The sequence below is a fragment of the Neopsephotus bourkii genome, unplaced genomic scaffold, assembly GCF_033783945.1.
Source record: "Neopsephotus bourkii isolate Nb327-2 ecotype Australia unplaced genomic scaffold, CSIRO-AGI_Nbou_v1 NB_1572, whole genome shotgun sequence".
Lineage (NCBI taxonomy): Eukaryota > Metazoa > Chordata > Aves > Psittaciformes > Psittacidae > Neopsephotus > Neopsephotus bourkii.
The window spans coordinates 7,869,832-7,889,580 of NW_026902048.1; the positions used below are offsets into that span (position 1 = coordinate 7,869,832).

General features: G+C 41.4%; 1 protein-coding gene across 5 annotated transcripts in view; it reads left to right on the forward strand.

Moving 5' to 3' along the window:
- ARNT2 (aryl hydrocarbon receptor nuclear translocator 2) overlaps positions 1 to 18,720 on the forward strand; it is a 101,159-nt gene extending 82,439 nt beyond the window's left edge. For 4 of the 5 annotated variants that reach the window (XM_061371377.1, XM_061371375.1, XM_061371376.1 and 1 more), the window contains 7 exons: positions 3,643 to 3,715; positions 3,873 to 3,996; positions 7,772 to 7,871; positions 10,447 to 10,585; positions 12,143 to 12,308; positions 14,869 to 15,005; positions 17,403 to 18,720. In XM_061371377.1, the coding sequence (XP_061227361.1) occupies positions 3,643 to 3,715; positions 3,873 to 3,996; positions 7,772 to 7,871; positions 10,447 to 10,585; positions 12,143 to 12,308; positions 14,869 to 15,005; positions 17,403 to 17,501 (838 nt within the window). In that variant the 3' untranslated portion in view covers positions 17,502 to 18,720. The remainder of the gene's footprint in view (positions 1 to 3,642; positions 3,716 to 3,872; positions 3,997 to 7,771; positions 7,872 to 10,446; positions 10,586 to 12,142; positions 12,309 to 14,868; positions 15,006 to 17,402) is intronic. The other variant, XM_061371372.1, reaches the window with a different exon arrangement.
- The last annotated feature ends 1,029 nt before the right edge of the window (positions 18,721 to 19,749 follow it).

Consider the following 19,749-nt stretch of genomic DNA (forward strand, 5'->3'; position numbering starts at 1 on the left):
AAAGCAGGAGGCCTCTGTTGACCCAGACACCACCTTACTTGCTGTGTTGAATATCCTGTAGTGCCAGGAACTTTGGTGTTCATTTACTTCTTGAAGCTGTGAAACTGAAATTGAAACCAAGGATGGTTTGAGTTTGGGTTTTGCCCAAACCAATAATAATCCCTTGTTCTGTATAATCTTTACAGAAACCATCTAGCGATTGGGTCATTGAAGGGACCTGCATGTGGTGACTGTTCAGTCAAAAGGGCTGGTTAGATGGCCGGGTGTGAAGCACCAGCTCTCTCCGGTTGGCTGGTCCATCAATTGCTGCACAGCTTCTTTCAGGTTTCAAGCATCGTTCAAACTATTTCTACAGTAGCAGCAAACAACAGCAGAAGATACTAACCTGGTTTTGTATTTGAGTCTTACTAATTGCAGCATAGCTTGTACAGACTTCAAGGAAGATACTCTTTTAAGATTTGGTTTTCATAGGAAATGGTTTTGGGAGGTTGTTCCCAAAGTTCAGTGCTGTTAGCACAATGTGGTATTTATATTGTACTGTGGCTTAACAAGTGTTAGAGATGAAAGATAGAGAAGGGCAAAGGAGCACTAAGTTAGAGAAGTGCCTACAAAACAAATAACTAGTAAGTATGCTGTTTTGTTTGGCTCATTTGTATGTATACGGCTGAATCAAGAAAACATACTTTATACGGAACAGAAGAGACCTAATGTGCTGTTTATTGACACACGCACCAGGTCGGTGGTAGTAAAAACAAATGAAACAGTGTAATTAGCTTTCACGTTAACAACAGGATTTAATGGGTGTTTATTGTCCACAGAGTGGTATTTACAAAAACTTCTCCATAGATTTGCCATGATTAAATTGCCTCCCATAGCTCTGTGGAATTGTATGTATGTTATGCTTGTGAACAGAGAATTTCTTTGCATTCCAGAGGTAATTTTTAGGAATTCTCTGTTGGCTAAAATCATGTGGAAAATCCATGGCTCTCTCATGACCTGGAGAGTACTGGGTTGTTGTTTTTTTTGCATGTTACTCACAGGACAAAAGTTATTCTGTATCTTATGTGTTCTTACACTGTAAGGCTAACAGAAGGCTTTTGCCCATCTACTCCGATCTGCTGTTTGTTGCAGGTTACAGGGTTTTGTCCAGTTTTCCATTAAAGCTAGTAACTGGTGTCTGAGCAAAGTGTCCTTTGGAAAAGTATCAAAGGATGGAAAAATCTGTTGCTTACTTCAGTACCTTGTTTGAGAGTTCCCTCGCGTTCCCATCTGTTTGTGCCTAAATTGTCATTTGACTTTGTCTGCATGTTTGTCTCTCGGTGCCTTGACGTTTGAATCTGTATAGTTTAAAACTTAGAAGAAGATTTGGATAAAAATCTAAAATAGAAGCCTGTGGCCAAAAATGTGTTCTAATTTTCCAGCGTTTCAAATCCATGATCTTGCTATTTTGCAAAATCCCATCTATTACCACTTGTCACATTATAGGGTCTCTCTGGGAGAACACCCACATGGTGTGTAATTCCTCTCAGCTGGGTGATTTTTCCTTCAGAGAGAGGGCAGAAACTGTGACCACTGTCAAGGATCATTTGCAAGTATCAAGCTTTCTTGTCAGTCCAACTCCAATTTTATCTTTTATCTCCAAAAGATCCAAATTTTGATCTTGCAAATGCTTCTGCACATCCTCAGGCCAGAAGTAATCTTGCTAACTGTGACCAAGTGGCAGAAAGCAACTGTTGATGAAAGGTGGAAAACATTTAGATGATTTTGCAGCTGCTGGGGTTTTTGTCATTACACAGGCAGTCTTCCTTGAGGTGCTGCAACTCCAGCAAGCTCCCAGCTTGGCCTCTAGAGACTGGGTCAGAGCCTCCGGTGGTACTAGCCAGTGCCAGAGCAAGGAACTCTGCCATCGCAGTGCTGCTTCGTCAGACAAGGGATGCAGTGAATCGTTTGCTTTTTACAGGGAAATCTCAAGCTGTTGTGCCTGTTTATCAGCTGGACTGTTGGCTGCACGCTGCTTTCAATGGGAAGTTGTGAAGTGAGGGTGGTGCTGAGCTCAGAGGCATTGCATGCCTAGGCTGCAGCCTGGGCACAGCTCAAAGCCAGCGGTGTGCTGGCAAGACCCTGTGGCTCTCGTGTTCTTCCATCCCAGCTTAAAGTGGGACAAAGCGGGGTTTGTCTGTCTGTAAACAGTGACACAAACCTGTGCTTAGGCCAGTGAGGTTCCTAATGACCTAGCATGGGGATCATATAAGTCTGAACAAGAAACCATAAATTTGCATTTTAATAGTAAAATTCTATTCTTAATGCAATCCTTTCACGAGGATTAGGTTTTATTTCTGGTAAGCTGTACTGCACAGTGGTTTTTTGTGTAGAAGCTTTATTGTTACAGTAATTTTAAAGTGTCCAGTAGCAACAATTAATATAACTGGCTCTGATTCTATAAATTAGGAGCTTTGAATTTGCCTCCTTTCAGAATTTTAGAAAGCAAGTGAAGAGCTTGATTAAGAAGATCACTGTGCTGGATATATTACAAGTATATAAAAGATCTGTGTGTTTGTATAAATGCAGTATATAAAGGCAACATTTGCACATATAAAATGTGAATATACTGACTTACTGCTACTTGTGTGTTGTCCCTACAAGTCGCCTATCAGTTAATTCTCATTACTTCCAATGATATTGGCTAATTGTCTTAGTTAAGTAACAGCATCTGACACTAAGCACAAATTAAGTGCATTTCAAAGATGTGAAGAGTTTTCAGCACTAAGGTTCTTCATTATGCCAGATAGCCCCAAACATTTATTGCCTCTGGCAGCTGCTTATAAGTATTTTCCTATTGGGCTTAAACCACGACACTGCTGCACATTTCATTTTTCCTAAATTCGTATGATTGGATTAAGGCTATTACTTCCAGTGATTTTTATCTCATTTAAACAGCGGATATTTTTTGTTCAGTTCTGATTAGCATGGAAAGGAGTCTTGTATTCTCTTTAGCAGCAGTCAACACAAATTGATTTTATGTAATGTCTTGATATTATATAGTAGCACACAGAATTTATTTCTGGATATTCAATGCCTTAAAAGCTTTCAAAAATGTAATAGACTCTGCACTTGGATCCTGATGAGACTAGAATCAAAGCGTGTTAAATAGTTTGTATTGTAAAGGGATATTTATATGCAGTTCTTTCTAGCTCAACAGGTTATTCCATATTCATATCTGACATGCTTCAGACAGAACTTTGATCACCTTTTCTTACTGCCTGGCATAATTCTGTGTTAATGTTACTGGAGGTTTCTTGTTCAGTATGATCAGTGAAGAGGTCTGGTATATTCATCATTAACATGTAGAAGACATTCTTGGTGTTTTAATAGTGAATTCTTAATCCTTTACAGGGAGGTCAGATTCCATCCTACATTATTTGCCCCCTACATTTCTGTGATATTACATCAAAAGACTTCATGTGCCCTGGTGCATTCCTGCGCTGCAGTCTTTCTCAATGAGGAAGCTTTAAAACCCCATTAATTTCACAGGAAAGGATTTACCTGAGAGACGTTTCACTCGGAGTACAGGATAGGAGACGTGGCTGTTCCTGTTTGTATCTTAATTGGTTTTTGTAACCAAGTATTTTGTGTCCTTTGCAGGCAACTGCAGCAACAGCAAGCAGAGCTTGAAGTGCATCAAAGAGATGGGCTGTCATCCTATGACTTATCTCAGGTGAAATCTCTCAAGTTTTTATTTTTGTGCCTCTGATCTTTTAAAACATAAAGCAGTCTTAGATTTCAGAAAAACTAAAAATACTTTGTGACTATCCTTGAATTCCTTCTCATCAAATATGATGGAGGGAATTAGCTTCCTCTGTGTATCTCAACAGGTGCCTGTTCCAAGTATACCAGCTAACGTTCATGAGGGTGGAAAGTCTGTGGAAAAGCCTGATGCTATCTTCTCCCAAGAGAGAGATCCTAGATTTGCTGAGATGTTTGCTGGAATAACTGCTTGTAAGTAAATGTGTCTGATGTTTAGTCTTTAACACTGCTACACTTGGTTGCATGATGTGGAACACAGCTTCACACAGCTTCCAAGGATTGAAGAGAACCTACAACATAGCAGAGAAATTTCCAGCAACATCAGCCTTCAGGACATATTCTAGAATTTACCTTTAGTTGATATTTCCCCTAAAGATGGTGAGAGGTAAATTCAACGAGGGGAAGACAGCTTGGCTGTCACCAAAGCTACCTAGTTTTGATTCTTTCTTTCACAGGGACACCTTAAGCAGTGTTTGTAGATACTAAACATTCTGAGCAGGGCTTGCCATTGCTAAGTACATATTTTCTTGGACAGCAGACGTGAGTTCATCTCTAAAATATACATGGATTAAGAAAGTTTCCATGTAGTTTTAAGGTAGTTTGTTGGGGTTTTTTTATCATACCATCAGCTTTTACATTGACGCTTTCAGAGACACATACTGCTTAAACTGTAATAATACACTTGGTTTCTGGTCAGATTGGGCACCTCCAGTCACATTACCTGTGAGTGAGGCCTTGCTTTTTTTCCTACAACTTCTGAACTTGTTGCCAAGTTCTTATAAGAGTGATAAGAGTCTCAGAAATAGTACGTTCTTCTGTAGTTTGTGAAAATATAGAAGTCCTTACTGAGTGTCCCAACCTTGTTTCCTAGCCCTGTTCTAAGAGATAGCAGCCAGCTTGTCAGTGGAACAGACATAGCTGACTCAAACTAGCCCTAGCCTATGCTGCCTGGTGTCCTGACAGACGGAAGTCACTAAGACTGGCAGCTGAAGGGGTCATCTGAGATGTATCTGTAGGGAACCAGGCTTGTCAATTCCACTGCTCATGGAAGAGCTCGTAAATTGTTTATTGTTCTTAACTGTCCTCACTGAAAAAGAGAAGTTTTTACATTTGTTTTAAATAAATCAATGTGCAAGTGTCATGCAGTGCATGAAGGAAGTGACCCACAGGGTTTGACTCCAGGGGTGTTGGGAGATGACCTCACTGCATTGGTTTTTTATATCTGGATTGGCCTTTTCAAATGGAGAGGGCAATGTAACTGCAGAACAAACTTGATATTCTGTCCTCCCGTTACTAGGACTTCTCTGTTATTTTTGTTCATCCTTGTCTGTCTACTCTAACAGGGAAGTCAACAACTGAGGCCATAAAAGGGGTCCATTAGAAGGTAGCAAGAGTCCAACCCTAAACACCAGAACATGTTTTTCCAAGCAAGAACATCTTGCTTTTTGGCTGCCTTATTGGCTCTTTTTCAGCCACCTCTCAACTGTTTGTGGGTAAGGGTTAGGGTTAAGGGTCTGTCAAGCTGTGAGGTAGCTGGGAGGTTATATACTTGAAAATGCTGTTTCTCTTTTCACTCTTACCAATTTACAGCCTATGCTTTCTTTGGGACATTCACCCTGTCTGAATTTCTCATGGGACCTGTGATCAAGGTCTTCTCTGACTGATAAAAACGGATGGTTCACAGTTAGAGATGAGATACATTGGCCAAAACCAATATTGACAAACCTGCATGCTGCCTGCAAGACATTTGCATTATGTGGATACCTGATCTCATTCTCTGCTATGTTCTGTAAAAATACAGGTTTGCCATGGGGAGATTGTTGCCATGTTTTTAATTATGTGGCCACACATCATTGAAAAACAAAAGTGGGGAGAGGAAGCCTGGCTTCACCAATTCATGCAAGTGCCTAGGAGCACAGGATGATGTGGTTCTTACAGAGATCTGCTTTCTAAAGGCAGATACACTGATCCTGCTGGGAGAAAGGCATATCATTGACCAGTACAGTGATGGGTTTAGAAACAGGTCTAAGAATGCAGGTAAAACACCAAAACAAAGTAAATTTTCAATGTTGTACCAAGGGTGAGAGCAGAGAATTAGTGAGTAAAGGCCTGCATGGGAATACGGCTGGGAGAGGTGGCTAAAGAGCATTCAGGGTAACTCAGGAGGGAGATTTCAAAGCTGATTTAGCTGCTCACGATTAGTTTAGCTGTTCCCTTTGTCCTGGCCTCATCCTGCAGCACAGATCCTGGAAGCTGCCATGGTAACTCTGCTCCACTTGAGGAATTCCAGTTCATTTAGTGCATTCTCAGTTTTGCTGGTGAATTGTTCTCAAATATCTGAAGTACCCGCAGGATTTTGGCTCAGTCTTTTCCAACCCTGAGAGTTTGGTATCCCTGTAAAGGGTGGCCTTAGAAAGTGGCACATCTTCCATTCTCAATTCTTCCTATTACCTACACAACCTTCTCTGGACCTTGTCCCCATTTCTCCTTTGTTTTCTCATATGAGAGCATAGGTTTGCAGCCCAGACTCAGTGTGCTAGGCAGTGTGTAGATAGTGAGGAATTTCTACAGATTTCTCCATGACAGAGGAAAAGCAGTGACAGCTTGCTTCAGTGGCCTACACACTCCTCCAAGGCTCCTGGGAGGTAATTTGAGGTAACTTCTTTCTTTCTTTCAGAAGATGAGCTTAGATTCTTGTTAGGAACATAATAAAAGAAGAAATTAGGCAACAGTGAAGAGCCGTTGTGTGTTGGGAGGCCTTTGGTGAGCCACGCTAACAAGGTCTCTAAAAGCTAGGGAAAACTAAAATATACTCTTATTACTTGTGAGTTGAATGGGCCTTTTGTCCAGGAGAGCATCTTGTCAAATGGGTGTGAAGCTGGAAAAAGCAAAGGGAAAAATGAGGAGGCAGACTTGATTTCTAGGCCTGTCAGAAGTGTGTAGCAACAAATGCACTTGGAAGTAGTAAGGTAAGATGTGGAAGTTGAATAAAGGGTGTTGAGGCAGACCTTCAAATGATTTTCAGAGAAGTGGTAGTAGTAGTGAGGTTTCCTTGGTGTTTGGAATAATGCGGTGCCAGTTAAATTAAGGGACCCAATGGCACTGTTCACCCAATCTCATTTCTTTCAATTAGAGACTGATCTCCAGTTGCCACATTAAGAGTAGACTATAAAAGTTAATGGCATCTCCATGTGTGTGTTGTTCACTATGCTAGTGTGTCTTACGCCCCCCTGGGATGCTTGCATCCTGTTCCATGGCTCCCTCGAGCCACATATAGGACATCCTAATCCATAAGAGACCAGTGTTTTGCATTGCCACAGCTCAAGTGGGCAGGTTTTGGAGACACTCAGGCTGCGTAACAGTGGATGACTTCTCATGGCACCAGAAACATACCCTCACCTGAGGCCACCCCCAGGTAGACATAGAGGCACATGTGCATCAGATCTTCTTCATACCAGGCTTGTTTCATGTGGCATTTCCCCTGGGCAGACATCCCATCTTTCTTCCAGAAAACCTTTGTTCCTCTTTTTCATCCTGTAGCTGCACCCATGCCCCCATCACTCCCTACCTCAGCCAGAGCAGCTCTATCTCACATTACCCCTCCTGCATACATACATGGTCAGGAGTGGCTTCCAGCAGGCACAGAGAAGGTCTGTGCTGTGTGACCAGAGGGCACATACCAGTGGTATGATCTTTGCAAACAATAGCATTAATGAGGTACATCTTGAGAAGAGGGTATGAAGTACACGCAAACCAGCTGTGCCTCTTGTTTCCTACTTAATTGTCATATAGCCCTTTTGTGTCACTCTTAATATGTTCCACAGGACTTCTTCATTAAGCTTTAAGTGGAAAGAAAACTCCCTGATGCATATATGTATATATACATGTTGCAGTTCTCATAATATAATTTTGCCTTCATTTTCTCATGCTCTGAATTTTTTTTCTGTGATTTGTTTTTCTTCTGTAGCAGATAAAAAAATGATGGCCTCAGCATCAACAGCAGGAAATCAGCAGCTTTACTCACAGGGAAGCCCATTTCAGCCAGGACATTCGGGAAAGACTTTCAGGTACTGTAGTCCAGATCCTAAACCTGTCAGTTTCTGCCTGAGAGCTGGGAACTGTTCCCTTTTGATCTGGTGGAAACAAAACCAACCTAAGTTGCAGGGGCTTTCTTTACATGAATGAGATTTGGTTTGTGTACTCTTTTGTCCTATGTGGTATCTCAGCACTTGGGCTAGGCTTTCAGGCTGAGATGGTCTTGATATCTCTATTAAAAATACTTGTTGCTGTGTTGATGTAATTGAAAAGAAGCTAAGACACATTGACAAATCACAAAGGGAAATAAATGTGAGATGTGATGGGACAGGCTCAGAGATCTGAGCAACACTCAGCCAAGCTAGGTTGGTGCAGTTTTGTTTTGCACTTAGAGCTGTCAGTACTTCTGTAGGCTGACTTGAAGACCATCATTAAAGGAACCAGAGGATGCTTCATCCATAGTCCTTGGTGAGAGCTAGAACACAGAGATGAGCAATTTTCTAAGGGAGCTTCCAGATGCACATAAAGTGGTGGTTTGTAATTTTCCAAGGTATTTTTGAGTTACTCAGAGTGCATGCTGTTGCTTACCAGCTGCCAGTACAGATTTGCCTCATCTGAAATTTGAGAGTTTGCCTTCATTTCCAGTGAATTTTTGAGAGTGATTATATTTACCTTGGTGCCTTTCCTATCACCATTCTGGGACTGTCACACTGGAGTTCCATCCTCCTGTTTTAGACCAACCAAGGTTGTGAAAGTGAAGGAACAGCCATTCAGAGGCTGTCAGTTCCCGGAATTAGAACAAATCTGCAAATTATAATTTTATTTAAACTCATGTGTCCTTAAAGTTGCTAATAACCTCAGTGGGAAGAAATAAAATCCCCATGCGTGTGTTTTGTCAGATTAAAACTAAGAATGACTTAGGGGGGACTATGACAGTAAATTAAAATGTCTTTTAATTGGGTATTGTAGATTGCTGGATGGTTGGCTTGCCATCATGGGGTTTGGTGTGGTTTTTTTCATTTCCTTTGTTAATTCCTGATGTTTAACACTAGCTTTTTCCTACTGCTGTTCTATTACATCAAATAATGACACATCTGCCAGCATTTCCACCCTTGGTGAACTGTCCTCCTTGAATGCTCTCCAGCTTGCTCAGTTCTAACAGCCTTCAGGCACTATTTTACAGGCTCCTGGTTTCAAAGTACATGGGCCGGATACAGTCCAAGTCCCTGCAATGATGGGACTTGCCAGTCCAGCTGGGCAGGTGCTGGCAAGTGAGGGCAGCCCTTCCCAGCAGCTGTTGTGTGCTTGTCAGTTCAGCCAGATTTAGATGGACCTTCTGGTCCACATTTGCCTCTTCAGAGACTCTGTAGTAGTGAAAAATAAAATAAAAAACAAATTTTAAAAAATCCCAACTAACAGAAAACAAACTCTGCAAAGAATTTCTAAAAACAAACTTTGCTTTTCAGCAGCTTAAGAAAGAGAGAATAGCAAGTCCCATATTCAAATGCCTGCCACGTTTTGCTTACCACTCTGTGAGGGCTTTTGTCAGCCTTCTCAGAGGATTCAGATTCCTGCTTCCTCTCTGCTCAGCCTTGTTTACTTCTTTTCCCAATCTGCTCTCTTCTTTCTCTGTAAGACTGTGAAAATAGGCAATAGGGAAGGGACTGGAGAAAAGAACGATCCGCTTCAGTTGATGCACAAGAGCATTTTTATATGTTGTGTCTTCATTTATATTAATTTATGTATTTATAGATGACATGTAAAATAATGAATGTATAATTTAATTTAATATATGAAAATACAGAAAAGCATGTTGACAGTGTGTGGTTACATAGATTCAGTTGTTCTAGATTTTCATGAGAGTAAATACTAAAGTGGAGCAGTCCTTCATAAAATTGTCTTACTTCAGAATTTCTGGGAAATTTCTCTGTAGTGAAATTCATTGATTAGGGAACAGGTAACATATAATAACTGAGTTCCTTTGGAAACACCTTTTTATTTAAATTCCAAAGCTATTACAATACCTTAAGTTTCTGTCTTGATGATTCTTTTGCCTGGGTGTATAACTGCATGCTGCTCTTTAGCATCAGTTGGTGAAAAAAGGAATTAAAAGCTCAGATTTTTAATATATAACACACGCTTCTTCATTTCCCAGGAAGAAAACAGATAAAGAAGTTCTTATAGGTATAATCTTTCTGTGCATCTTCATTTAGTATAGCATTTAAGCAAATGCTTAAATTGAGTTTAAGCACTAATTTAAAATTCAGTACCTGATTGAATACTCTCCACAACCAGGCTTTTTTTTAATGCATTAAGTATATGCATGAAGCTAAGTTTTACACATCGTGTGTCAGACTAATTTTATTCTTGCGAGCCCTTTCAAAGAGATTACTGGTCTAATTCAAAATAATTTTGCCCTCTGTCTATTTGACTGATATTTTAGAATGCCAGTGTGGGTCATAGTTTTGTGATGGTTTTAAGTCATTTTTTTATCAAGACATACGTAACAATTAGTTTTAATGTGATTATCAAAATTTCCATGTGTGGAATATTATTTGTGCACTGGGAATATAACTTACAAATGAGGCACTCTTTCTGTTCTTTTAGCTCATCTGTGGTACATGTGCCTGGTGTGAACGACATCCAGTCTTCTTCTTCAACAGGCCAGAATCTGACACAGATATCTCGTCAACTAAATCAGAGTCAGGTTGCCTGGACAGGAAATCGCCCACCATTTCCAGGACAGGTATTGATTAAAGGTGTTTTATTTTCATGGTCATTAAAGATTTCCAATCTGTGCTTTTTACAAAAGGGCTAGTAGAGCCCACTTATAGCATGATTTAATGTATTTTGTCATTATCATTTATGGTTGGAGAGAAATAGGTTCCCCCACTTCTGTTCCTTGGCAGGAAGAATAATTTCAGACAACTGTCCTGTGTGTAATTGCATTTAGTTTGTAATAGTGTCCATAATAGTGGCACTCACTATGCTGACATAAGTCCTAGTGGCAGTTCTCAGTCCTGCACTTACATGTGCACTGACTGAAGCAAGAAGACAGCTGTTTTCCTTTAGTATTAAGGCTGTGATAATTTTTTCTTGAATCAAGACCTTGCACCCAGCAATATTACCCACAGTCTGCAGAGTTATCAGAAAAGAACACATACAAATTCAGGCAAGAATTCAGAGCAGAAGCTACTTAGCCTGATGAGCACGTGCACGAGCTCCCTCTGTACCCACACCTCTGTAGCTGGGTGGGGATCCAGCTTCAAGGACTTGTGTGTGTCTACGTGGTGTAACTAGTCACTGTTTCCCCTTGGATTATGGGGGCTTCATTTTGCTCCCTGTCTTCCAGGGGATAACAGCTTCGCTTGAGTGATTTGATTGCCAGTAACAGTGCACATCATTAGAAGTATCCAGGGACCTAACCACCTTTAATTTCTGCTTGTGGAATTGGTTAGGCAATGAGTTTTTCTTGGACCTGTTGGATTTGTTCAGGATGCAGAAAATGGTTTGTAAGCAGTTTCTCTCTGTAGCATTAAATGTCGCCGTAGCACATGACTTCGGATGAGACACTTCACCTCCCTTAGTCTCAGTGTACATGTTGTACATGTTTCAAAGCAGCCTGCAGTGTTTAATCATTTAAGTAACATTCTTGGAGATCATATGACAAAGTCATTATGTAGATTAAAATGACAGCAAGTTGGTTTTTAATAACTTTGACTCAGCTCCCCAGTTAAAGCAACATGAGTCTGTTCCTACTCTGCTCCCAGGACTGGTGATTCACACTCGCTGCCAAAGCTTTTACAAGGCAACATGATTGCTGCCTGTACTTAGGTAGAGAGAGAAAGCAGCTTATTAGTTTTGGAACGTCTTTGACCATTTACTCCAAGCACTGGAGACTCTGATCATCTGAGAACTGTATATATTCTGTAACACATTCAGATAACCATGAATTTACTGTGGCACTGCAGAATCAAAACACCTGGCAAATAAAAGTGAATTCTTTATACCTGTTCAGTTTGAGATTAGTCCTCATAAGAAGGTGAAGAAAATCACAGCTCTGATACTGAGTACGTGTGAGTTAATAAGCAGGAGAGCTCTGTTTTAGTTTATAGTCTGTTGTGTTCCTTCTGCAGCAATAAGTTGGCTTTGACAGAAATGAAATATGGCTGAGACAGAAATATTGTGGCTGTTTGCATCTGCAGAGTTTCTATAGTGTTTGCTTTACACTGTTAAAAAGTGAATCTGCTATGCTGTTCTTCAAAAGTGCAACTCATTCCTTCTTTTACCCTTTACTCCTCAGCAAATTCCATCGCAGTCTGGCAAGGCTCAGTCATCTCCCTTTGGGATTGGAACAAGTCACAACTACCCACCTGATCCGTCATCATACAGCCCCCTTTCCAGCCCAGCCACCTCTTCTCCAAGTGGCAATGCATACTCAAGCTTAGCAAACCGAAGTGCAGGGTTTGGTAAGTTTTAAATGACCTAACACACAAATGCATAAAAATGAAACTCTTCAGCATTAAAACTTCATTAACAATCCTCCAACCTTTCTTTTGGTGGGTTGGTTGGGAAGCCCAGGTGGGGAAAGGGTTTTGCATTCTGCTGTTGAGCATAGTGGACAGAGGTGACCTGTTCTCTCCTTGCTGCATCTCCTCCATGGAACACACTTCAGGATATTGTGGTATTTTATGGTATGAGGGAGCCGTCTTTCTTTTTCCCCAGTAAATGGTGACATGAATGATTCAGAAGTTGCTTACATCAGTAGTTACCCGTCCTGTCAAATTCTGGTCAGCAGGTTCAATTTCTTTTTGCTTTTGAGGAGAACTCTTAAATGGCACATATGGACATTCTCTTTTAACTTCCCTGACTGCATTGCAGTGTTCTTCTGCCCAGAGGTGGCTTGATGAAGTTTGGCTGGAGATAGTTTTTTTTGTATTCCCCTGTGCTACTAACCTCATCAGTGTAGGTGCCATGTTTTGAAATGGTTTTCTTTTCCTATTACATGCTAATTTAGTGGCTTTCAGACTGTGACCCAATGGCTGACCCCTTGGTAAGTTTTCTGCACTCCACCAGCAGAATAATATTCAAGAGTAAAAAATAATATGAATCCGTCAGTGGTAAACAGACATGAAAAATGTTGCTGGTGGGTAATAACGTGCCATTCCGAACAGCATAGGTAGCAGTGTGCTAATGTGTGTCATTTTTGTCTTGTTCCTTGAGAATAAAATGGGTACAGACCTGTTGCAGACCAGCCTCACTGAGTGCAGACCTGCACTGCTTAGAAAAGGTGCATCGAAACAGCTCTTCCCACAGAGCATTATTCTTGCTTCCATTTCCATTTGCACCAGGCTTTGTACATTTGTTTATGAGACAGCCTCGTATTTCAAGCCTAAGCTACTTGGCAAGAACTCTTTCACCTAATGAGAAACATTTCCTGACCTACATCAGTTTGGATACTATTAATAACTCAGCCTTCATAGAGACGAATGTCTTGAACCTCCGGCTGGCAGTAACTGTTTTGCTGAAAAGCAGCATCATTTGCCTCACTGAGTTAATTTCAATGTGTTGTTCTGAGAAAAAAATAACTTTCAGCTTTCTTTTAAAGGGTAACTTAGATGGATTTTATTTTGTCCCATAAAATGGCTGCAGGGTTTCTGAGTCAGCTGAATTATTGCTTGTGGTAACGTCAGTGAGGGAAGAACTGTAATTATCCACTTCAGATGTGATAGAAATACATCACTACAGCCTGTTCGCTTTCCTGTAACATGTTTGCTTTATTTGTCTGGCATGGTTTTGCTGGTAGCCACAAGTATTGGCTTAAGCATGTGTTTCTGTATTTTCTGAAGCCATGATTATGAGTAGTGATTGATCTGGTATGATTGAGTCTGGTTATCAGAGACCTGACATAGCACACGTGTGGATGTTTGGCACAGGAAATTTGGCATCCTTGGCAGAGGGCATTGATGACTGGGGAGAGCCAGATCTACCCAGCTTAGTTCTCTGCAGGGAGGAGAAAACAGGCAAAAATAGCAGGAGCAGTTAAAAAAAGAGAAGGAAAATGTTCAGAGAAAAAGCATAAGCCTGGTAGAAAGCTTTCTAAAATGCTAATTCTTATATTGTAAAAAATTGAAGGAAAATTATCCATACATTGTATACATTTGGGAATAGTCTATAGAAATGGAGGGCAATATGAATCCAGCTTATGTGTGACCTGTGACTGTACTCATGAAAACTATGTGTAATAAGTGTAAAATGTGTGTGGCATCCTGTTTTTTTTTCTAGTAGACTATTTAGAGGAAATGCATCTCCCTGAAGTCATCATTTTAAGTGTATTTACCATAACACCTTGCTGTTCATGTTACTCTGTGACATTTAAATGGCCTCAGACTTTTAAGATGCCGTCACCATACGAACAGGATAGTAATTTGCTATAAGCTGTATGTTAAAGAAATCATTTTTCAGTGTTAATATTGGAGGACATGGTAGACCACAAGCAACACTCTGCATTTAATACAATAGTGTCTGCATTTAGCACAGCAAGGCTGTTGCCTGTTGATCTTACTGGTTTTACATCTGCTTGCAAAAATCTTAGTTCTGTTTACATGTTTCCTAGCTGAGTAGGTAACTGTGCACCCACTGCTCTACAAGAATTAGTCTTTCAAAAAGAAAGAGCATTCAGATGACGCAGTTTGGTATTTAAGTTAAATGGCATGTAAGCAGGGGGGATGCTTTGAAAATTGTTTTCCATTGCCTGACTTACAGTGTCACTGTGTGTTTTGCTGTGAGCAATTCACCTGCCATACCTGTACAGCCACAGCAATGAGCTTTGCTCTTACATTGGCCCCCACCCTGCAATTCAGGGCTGAAACTGGTTCAGGGCTTCCACCCTGCAGGGGCTGAGTATCACTTGGGATCTGTTTTCTAAAGTGATGTGCAAACACAGGCATTGATGGATGAAGCCTCAAAAGCAGGTGGGAGTTCTGAAGGAGCTGCTCTCTGACTTCTGTCCTTTCTTCCCCCATCCAGCTGAAGGTGGCCAGAGCAGTGGCCAGTTCCAGGGGAGACCTTCCGAAGTTTGGTCCCAGTGGCAGAGCCAACATCACAACCAGCAAAGCAGCGACCAGCATTCACACCCCCAGCCCAGCCAGACCGAGGTGTTCCAGGTGAGGAGAGTTCAGTGAGCCCAAAGTCCCTCTGACACCAGCTCAAAGCTGACCTGAAGAACTCTGGCCCTCAAAGATCAGGCTGCTAGCAGGGCTTGGAGCAAGTACCTCTTGCTATGTGGTGCTACAGGTTGGCACTGCTATTAGCTGGCATTAACTACAGCTGAGATGGTTTTGTTTTCTGCAGAAGAACAGCATCTTTGCTGATTTAAAATGCTGTTTTCCCTTATCTTTGCACCCTGTACTTAGGGTTTATGTGTTTTGCAGGGAAGCAATGAAATAGTCCCAAGTAGAGTATCTTTCTTATCCTGGTGCTGGCCTCTAAAATCCCAGACAAGTCCAATCAGTGTAATTTTCTTTGATGATTCAAGCAGGAAAGGAGTCTGATACTGCATAGAAGATAGTGGCCAATACTTTTTTAAGGTTAAAGCCAGTCTGATATCAGATAGCTGGTAAAAAATCCTCTTTGACTAGCTGATTTTTTAATATTAAGTATAACTTGGGGCCTTCATTATGGATGGAGTAGGACTTCCTAAGTTAACTAGTAAGGCCTCTATGCTTGTATAACTTGTTTTTAAATTAGATCAGAAAGGCAGTTTGCAACAAAACAATGCAGATAAATGCAGAAAAGACAATTCAAGCCCCAAGCAAGGTTTGAAGTGGGGCACCTCATTATCTTTTAGAAAGTAAATTCACCTGCAAGACCTGGCTCATGCTTAGTCACTCGCAGGAATGCTGCAGGAGAGACATTAGCCTGAAAATTTTCCTGTGTGAGCAAACCATTGCTTCACAGGGAAACAAATAACGTTATTACATCTGGAGTAACTACCTGTCTGCATGCTCTTACCCCATGGCCCAGGCAAGAGTAATCTATGGCATCCCTCTCTGTTAGCAGTTCAATGGCTTTGCACATACCTTAACCCAAAAGCGTATTCAGGGTAATTCCATGGAGCCAATGGCCCACAGAGACACAGGGCTCCAAGCAGCAATTTTGTGTCCCAGCAAATGTCTTATGGAATTAGTGGGAAGGAGAAACAAGGAAGAAATGGAGAACTGGGCTCACCTGCAGTGCTCTTAGGGGACTGTGCATTTGCAGGGAATTAGGACAATAGCAGGATGTGATGGGAAACCTAGATGAGCCCAGTTAAAACGCTTCCAAGAAGTTGCTTGCATTGTATGTGCCTGAAGCCAACTCTGGGTTTGCTGGACATAAAGAAAGAAGCGAACTCAAGAGGGGAGCTACCCTGCTGGGTCTGTACCTGAGGTGACCCTGCTACAGAGGCTCCAGCAGCAGAAATGCCTTTAGAGATGGAAGTCTAAATAGGTGAGGGCAGCTACAACTTCCCCTTGACTGGGAAGGAATGTGGAAAAACTTAAAAAGTGCAAGTTTTGGTCAGAAAATGAAGGCTGAGAAACTTCCAGCTGTGTTCACAGCCTCTTTCACCACCATCGACAGGGATGCTGAAGAGATCTCAGATGGATTCTAATCTATCTTATTTTGGGGTAATTTATCAGTACAAAGCAGTTCACAGTAGTTATTCCTTCACAGAGCCAACCCTGTGAGCTTTCTTATTTGCTCTTTAGGTTTTGTTTTATTGTAAGGATAGTGAGCCATCCCTGGCAAAACGTGGCTTTGCAGTAAGAGCTTGTTATTGTAAGGACTGACAGGAAAGGCAAGCATAAGCTCCGGTTTTCTCAGCAAGGGATATCTTTTCCTTGTGGCTTCGGTCTCCAGCCGAGAGGAAAGGTTGAGTATTTTTTGAAGCCTCCTGCAGGGACCTCACTTGGCTCAAGACACGTGGGAGCAATTACCATGAAATCCCATTTCTCCTGAGAAGTTCCTGGTATTTCCTTTGCCTCTGTACATTCGTGAAGGCTGCTTGGGCATCTTGTTAGCTGGGGTGGATGTCCAGTCTTTAGTGTTCCTCAGGACTAGGAGCAGTAATACATTCACTGACTTGCTGGTGAGCAGGTGATACCCCCCCATAACCAAACTTATACAGCAAGAGCTGCTTTCTATGCAGGAGTGTGTGAGATGTTGAATACCTCCCATATAGCAAAAACAGAGTTTTTTTCCTCTCCATATATAGCTACCTATTCCAAAGGGAGCTGTTTCAGCCTGGGAGGAGTATGTGGCAGCTCAAATGTGCCATATTCAGAGGAGCAATCCAAAACTTCTGTCCTGTTAAAGTCCCACCTCCTGTTCAGGAATACTTCAGCAAAACATAAGTAGCACGCAAGCCTTAGCCTTCCCCCCTGCACAGGTCTGGTTTTCACCTTGTTTATCTAAACTTGGTCTTTTCTGGTTTTACATTGAAAAGATGAACAGGAAACAGTTTGTGTCTGGATAACATGTCAGGAAGTGACACTTCACTTTGATTTTTCCTTATCATGCAGGACATGCTGCCAATGCCAGGGGATCCAACGCAGGGTACTGGCAATTACAACATTGAAGATTTTGCTGACCTGGGCATGTTTCCACCATTTTCGGAGTAGCTTGCAAAGCAGGAATGGAAGTTCTTATCCAAGGCCATTTCAAGTGTAATTTTGGCTCTGCTTTTTCTGTGTTGCATTTCTATAGAAGCTACTAAACCAGAAGACGCATTTCTCATGTTTTGGATAGTGGTGTAGGGCTTGCTCTCTCCTCCTTAGGGTGCGTCAGTGCCAGCAGAGGAGCTCCAGCACTTGTTGGTGTTCATTGACAGCTCCTTTATTATTATTTTATTGTCATCTACCTCAGAGATGAAAAACTTTGCTTGATTTAAGAAAAAAAATATCTCTGAGTCTTAAATATTTGAATGTGAATGATACCTAATATTTCCTTTGAATGGTAATTTTTAAATAGATAATGAAGTAACAAAGACTAACAAAGAAAAGGTAAGGTAATTTTGTGTTACAGTGCCTACCGCTCAATTCCAATGCCTTGCTTTAAGCTTAAGTTTGTGGAAGCAGACACAATATTCTGTTTTCTTTTATTCTTGTAGTTTTTAGGTCACTTTGAATGTGAGATTAAGCAACATAATGTAGGCCTGTCTCGCTGAAGTTTCAGCTCTGCCTTTTCTAACTTAAACTTGAATGTGTGTACATTTTGGTACTTTATGTATATCTTGTGCTGTATGAAGTGATTTCCTGTACTGGTTTCTTTTGCTTTTACAAAGGGTCCATTCTGGAATGCACTGAAAAGTTTGCATTGAGGATTTAGGTATCATGGGAGTCTCCATCACTTAACATAGGTGTTCTTACTTTTAATTCAGGTGGTTCTCTATTCAGAACAAACATTAACTTACATAAGCTATTAGTCTGGTTTTGCACTGACTTAAGGCCTATAACTCTCTGCATTTCTCACTGGCTGCTTTAATTTCTATTGTTCTTGCATTCCCAAAAATACCACCTCATAAAAAATGATTGTAAAGACGTTGAGATTGCATTTTCTATATTTGGTGCATTTCCTTTCTGTGAAGTACTTTTTTATACTGTGAAACCTCACATTTTAACAGTGCAAGGTGGTGGCCTATTACTAGGAAATCATTTGCTGCCAGCAGTGAGATGGTTTTGTAGTGTATGATTTTTTTAGAGTGAGTTGGTAATAGATATCAGTTGGACTATTGTCCACTGCGTACACAGTGATAACTTGAATTTTTGCTTGGATTCCCAAGCAATCCCTTCTGTTTAACCCTGTTAATCCTATTCTGTTAAATACGGGATTTTCAGTTTACCAAGTATGTTGAGAACTCCTGACTTTTCTGAATGCTGTATGCTTTTCTGCAGGGGTAGGTTAATCACATTCCTCTTGGATGAGTCACCCACCATATGTCTTCATCAGAAATGAGGTAGAAAGTTTTTTATTCAGTATTTCATATGCATGGTAAGTTACAGAGGTTGGGTTCTAAGGTCAGCATTTTTATCCAGATCATTTCTTCTGGGATGGGAGGAGAAGGAATTGTTCACGATGGAACCCGGAGTTCCCACATGCAGGTTGTTCATAACCTTTGAGGTTGGATGGTGGCAGCCAGCCTTTGCAGAGGAGGAAGGGGACAGCTGCCCTCTGCCTTTGCATATTCAGGGACCATCACAGACCTTGAAACATCAACCCAGGGCATAGCCCTTTTAGAAGGTCTCAGTGTCCACAGCAATTCTTAGACCTCACAGCACTAGGATCTGCCATCTCATAGCTCCTTTTGAATTCCGGGGTGCCTCCAAGGGGAGGCACCATGCACATCACACAGTCCTTCCTGTCAGGATAATGCCTTGGAAAGCAGGCAGGCCTCTGTCCCACAGCCTGCTCTGCTCACACAGGTTTCATGCTGGCAAGCAATGCAGGTGGCTGGGCTGCAGCAAACACGACCCAGGGACGCAGCTTTAACAGCCATATTGTAACGTTCCCATCTGGCTTTGCTTTCCTGACCTTCTCTGAGAAGAGCATGTAGTTTTCAGTATCCAGGAAGAGTCCTTCCTACTGTTTCACTTGCTAAATCTGGGACCAGTCTCTTAACCTTGCGAGCTGAGGCTAGGGACTATGTTTCTAGATGCAGTATGGAGAGGCCTCAGATCTCCTGGTCTGTATTGCCTCACCAGAATCACAGAGAACAAACAAAAATCCATATATCTCTTCTCTGCCAGAGATTGGGAAAATACCTTCTTAAGTGAGCAAGCCATGTACTACTCCTTTAAATCCATGCATGTTTATTCTCTTGGAGCCTTCTCCCTTTTGCATTCATGATTAATGACTGCTCATTGAATGAGA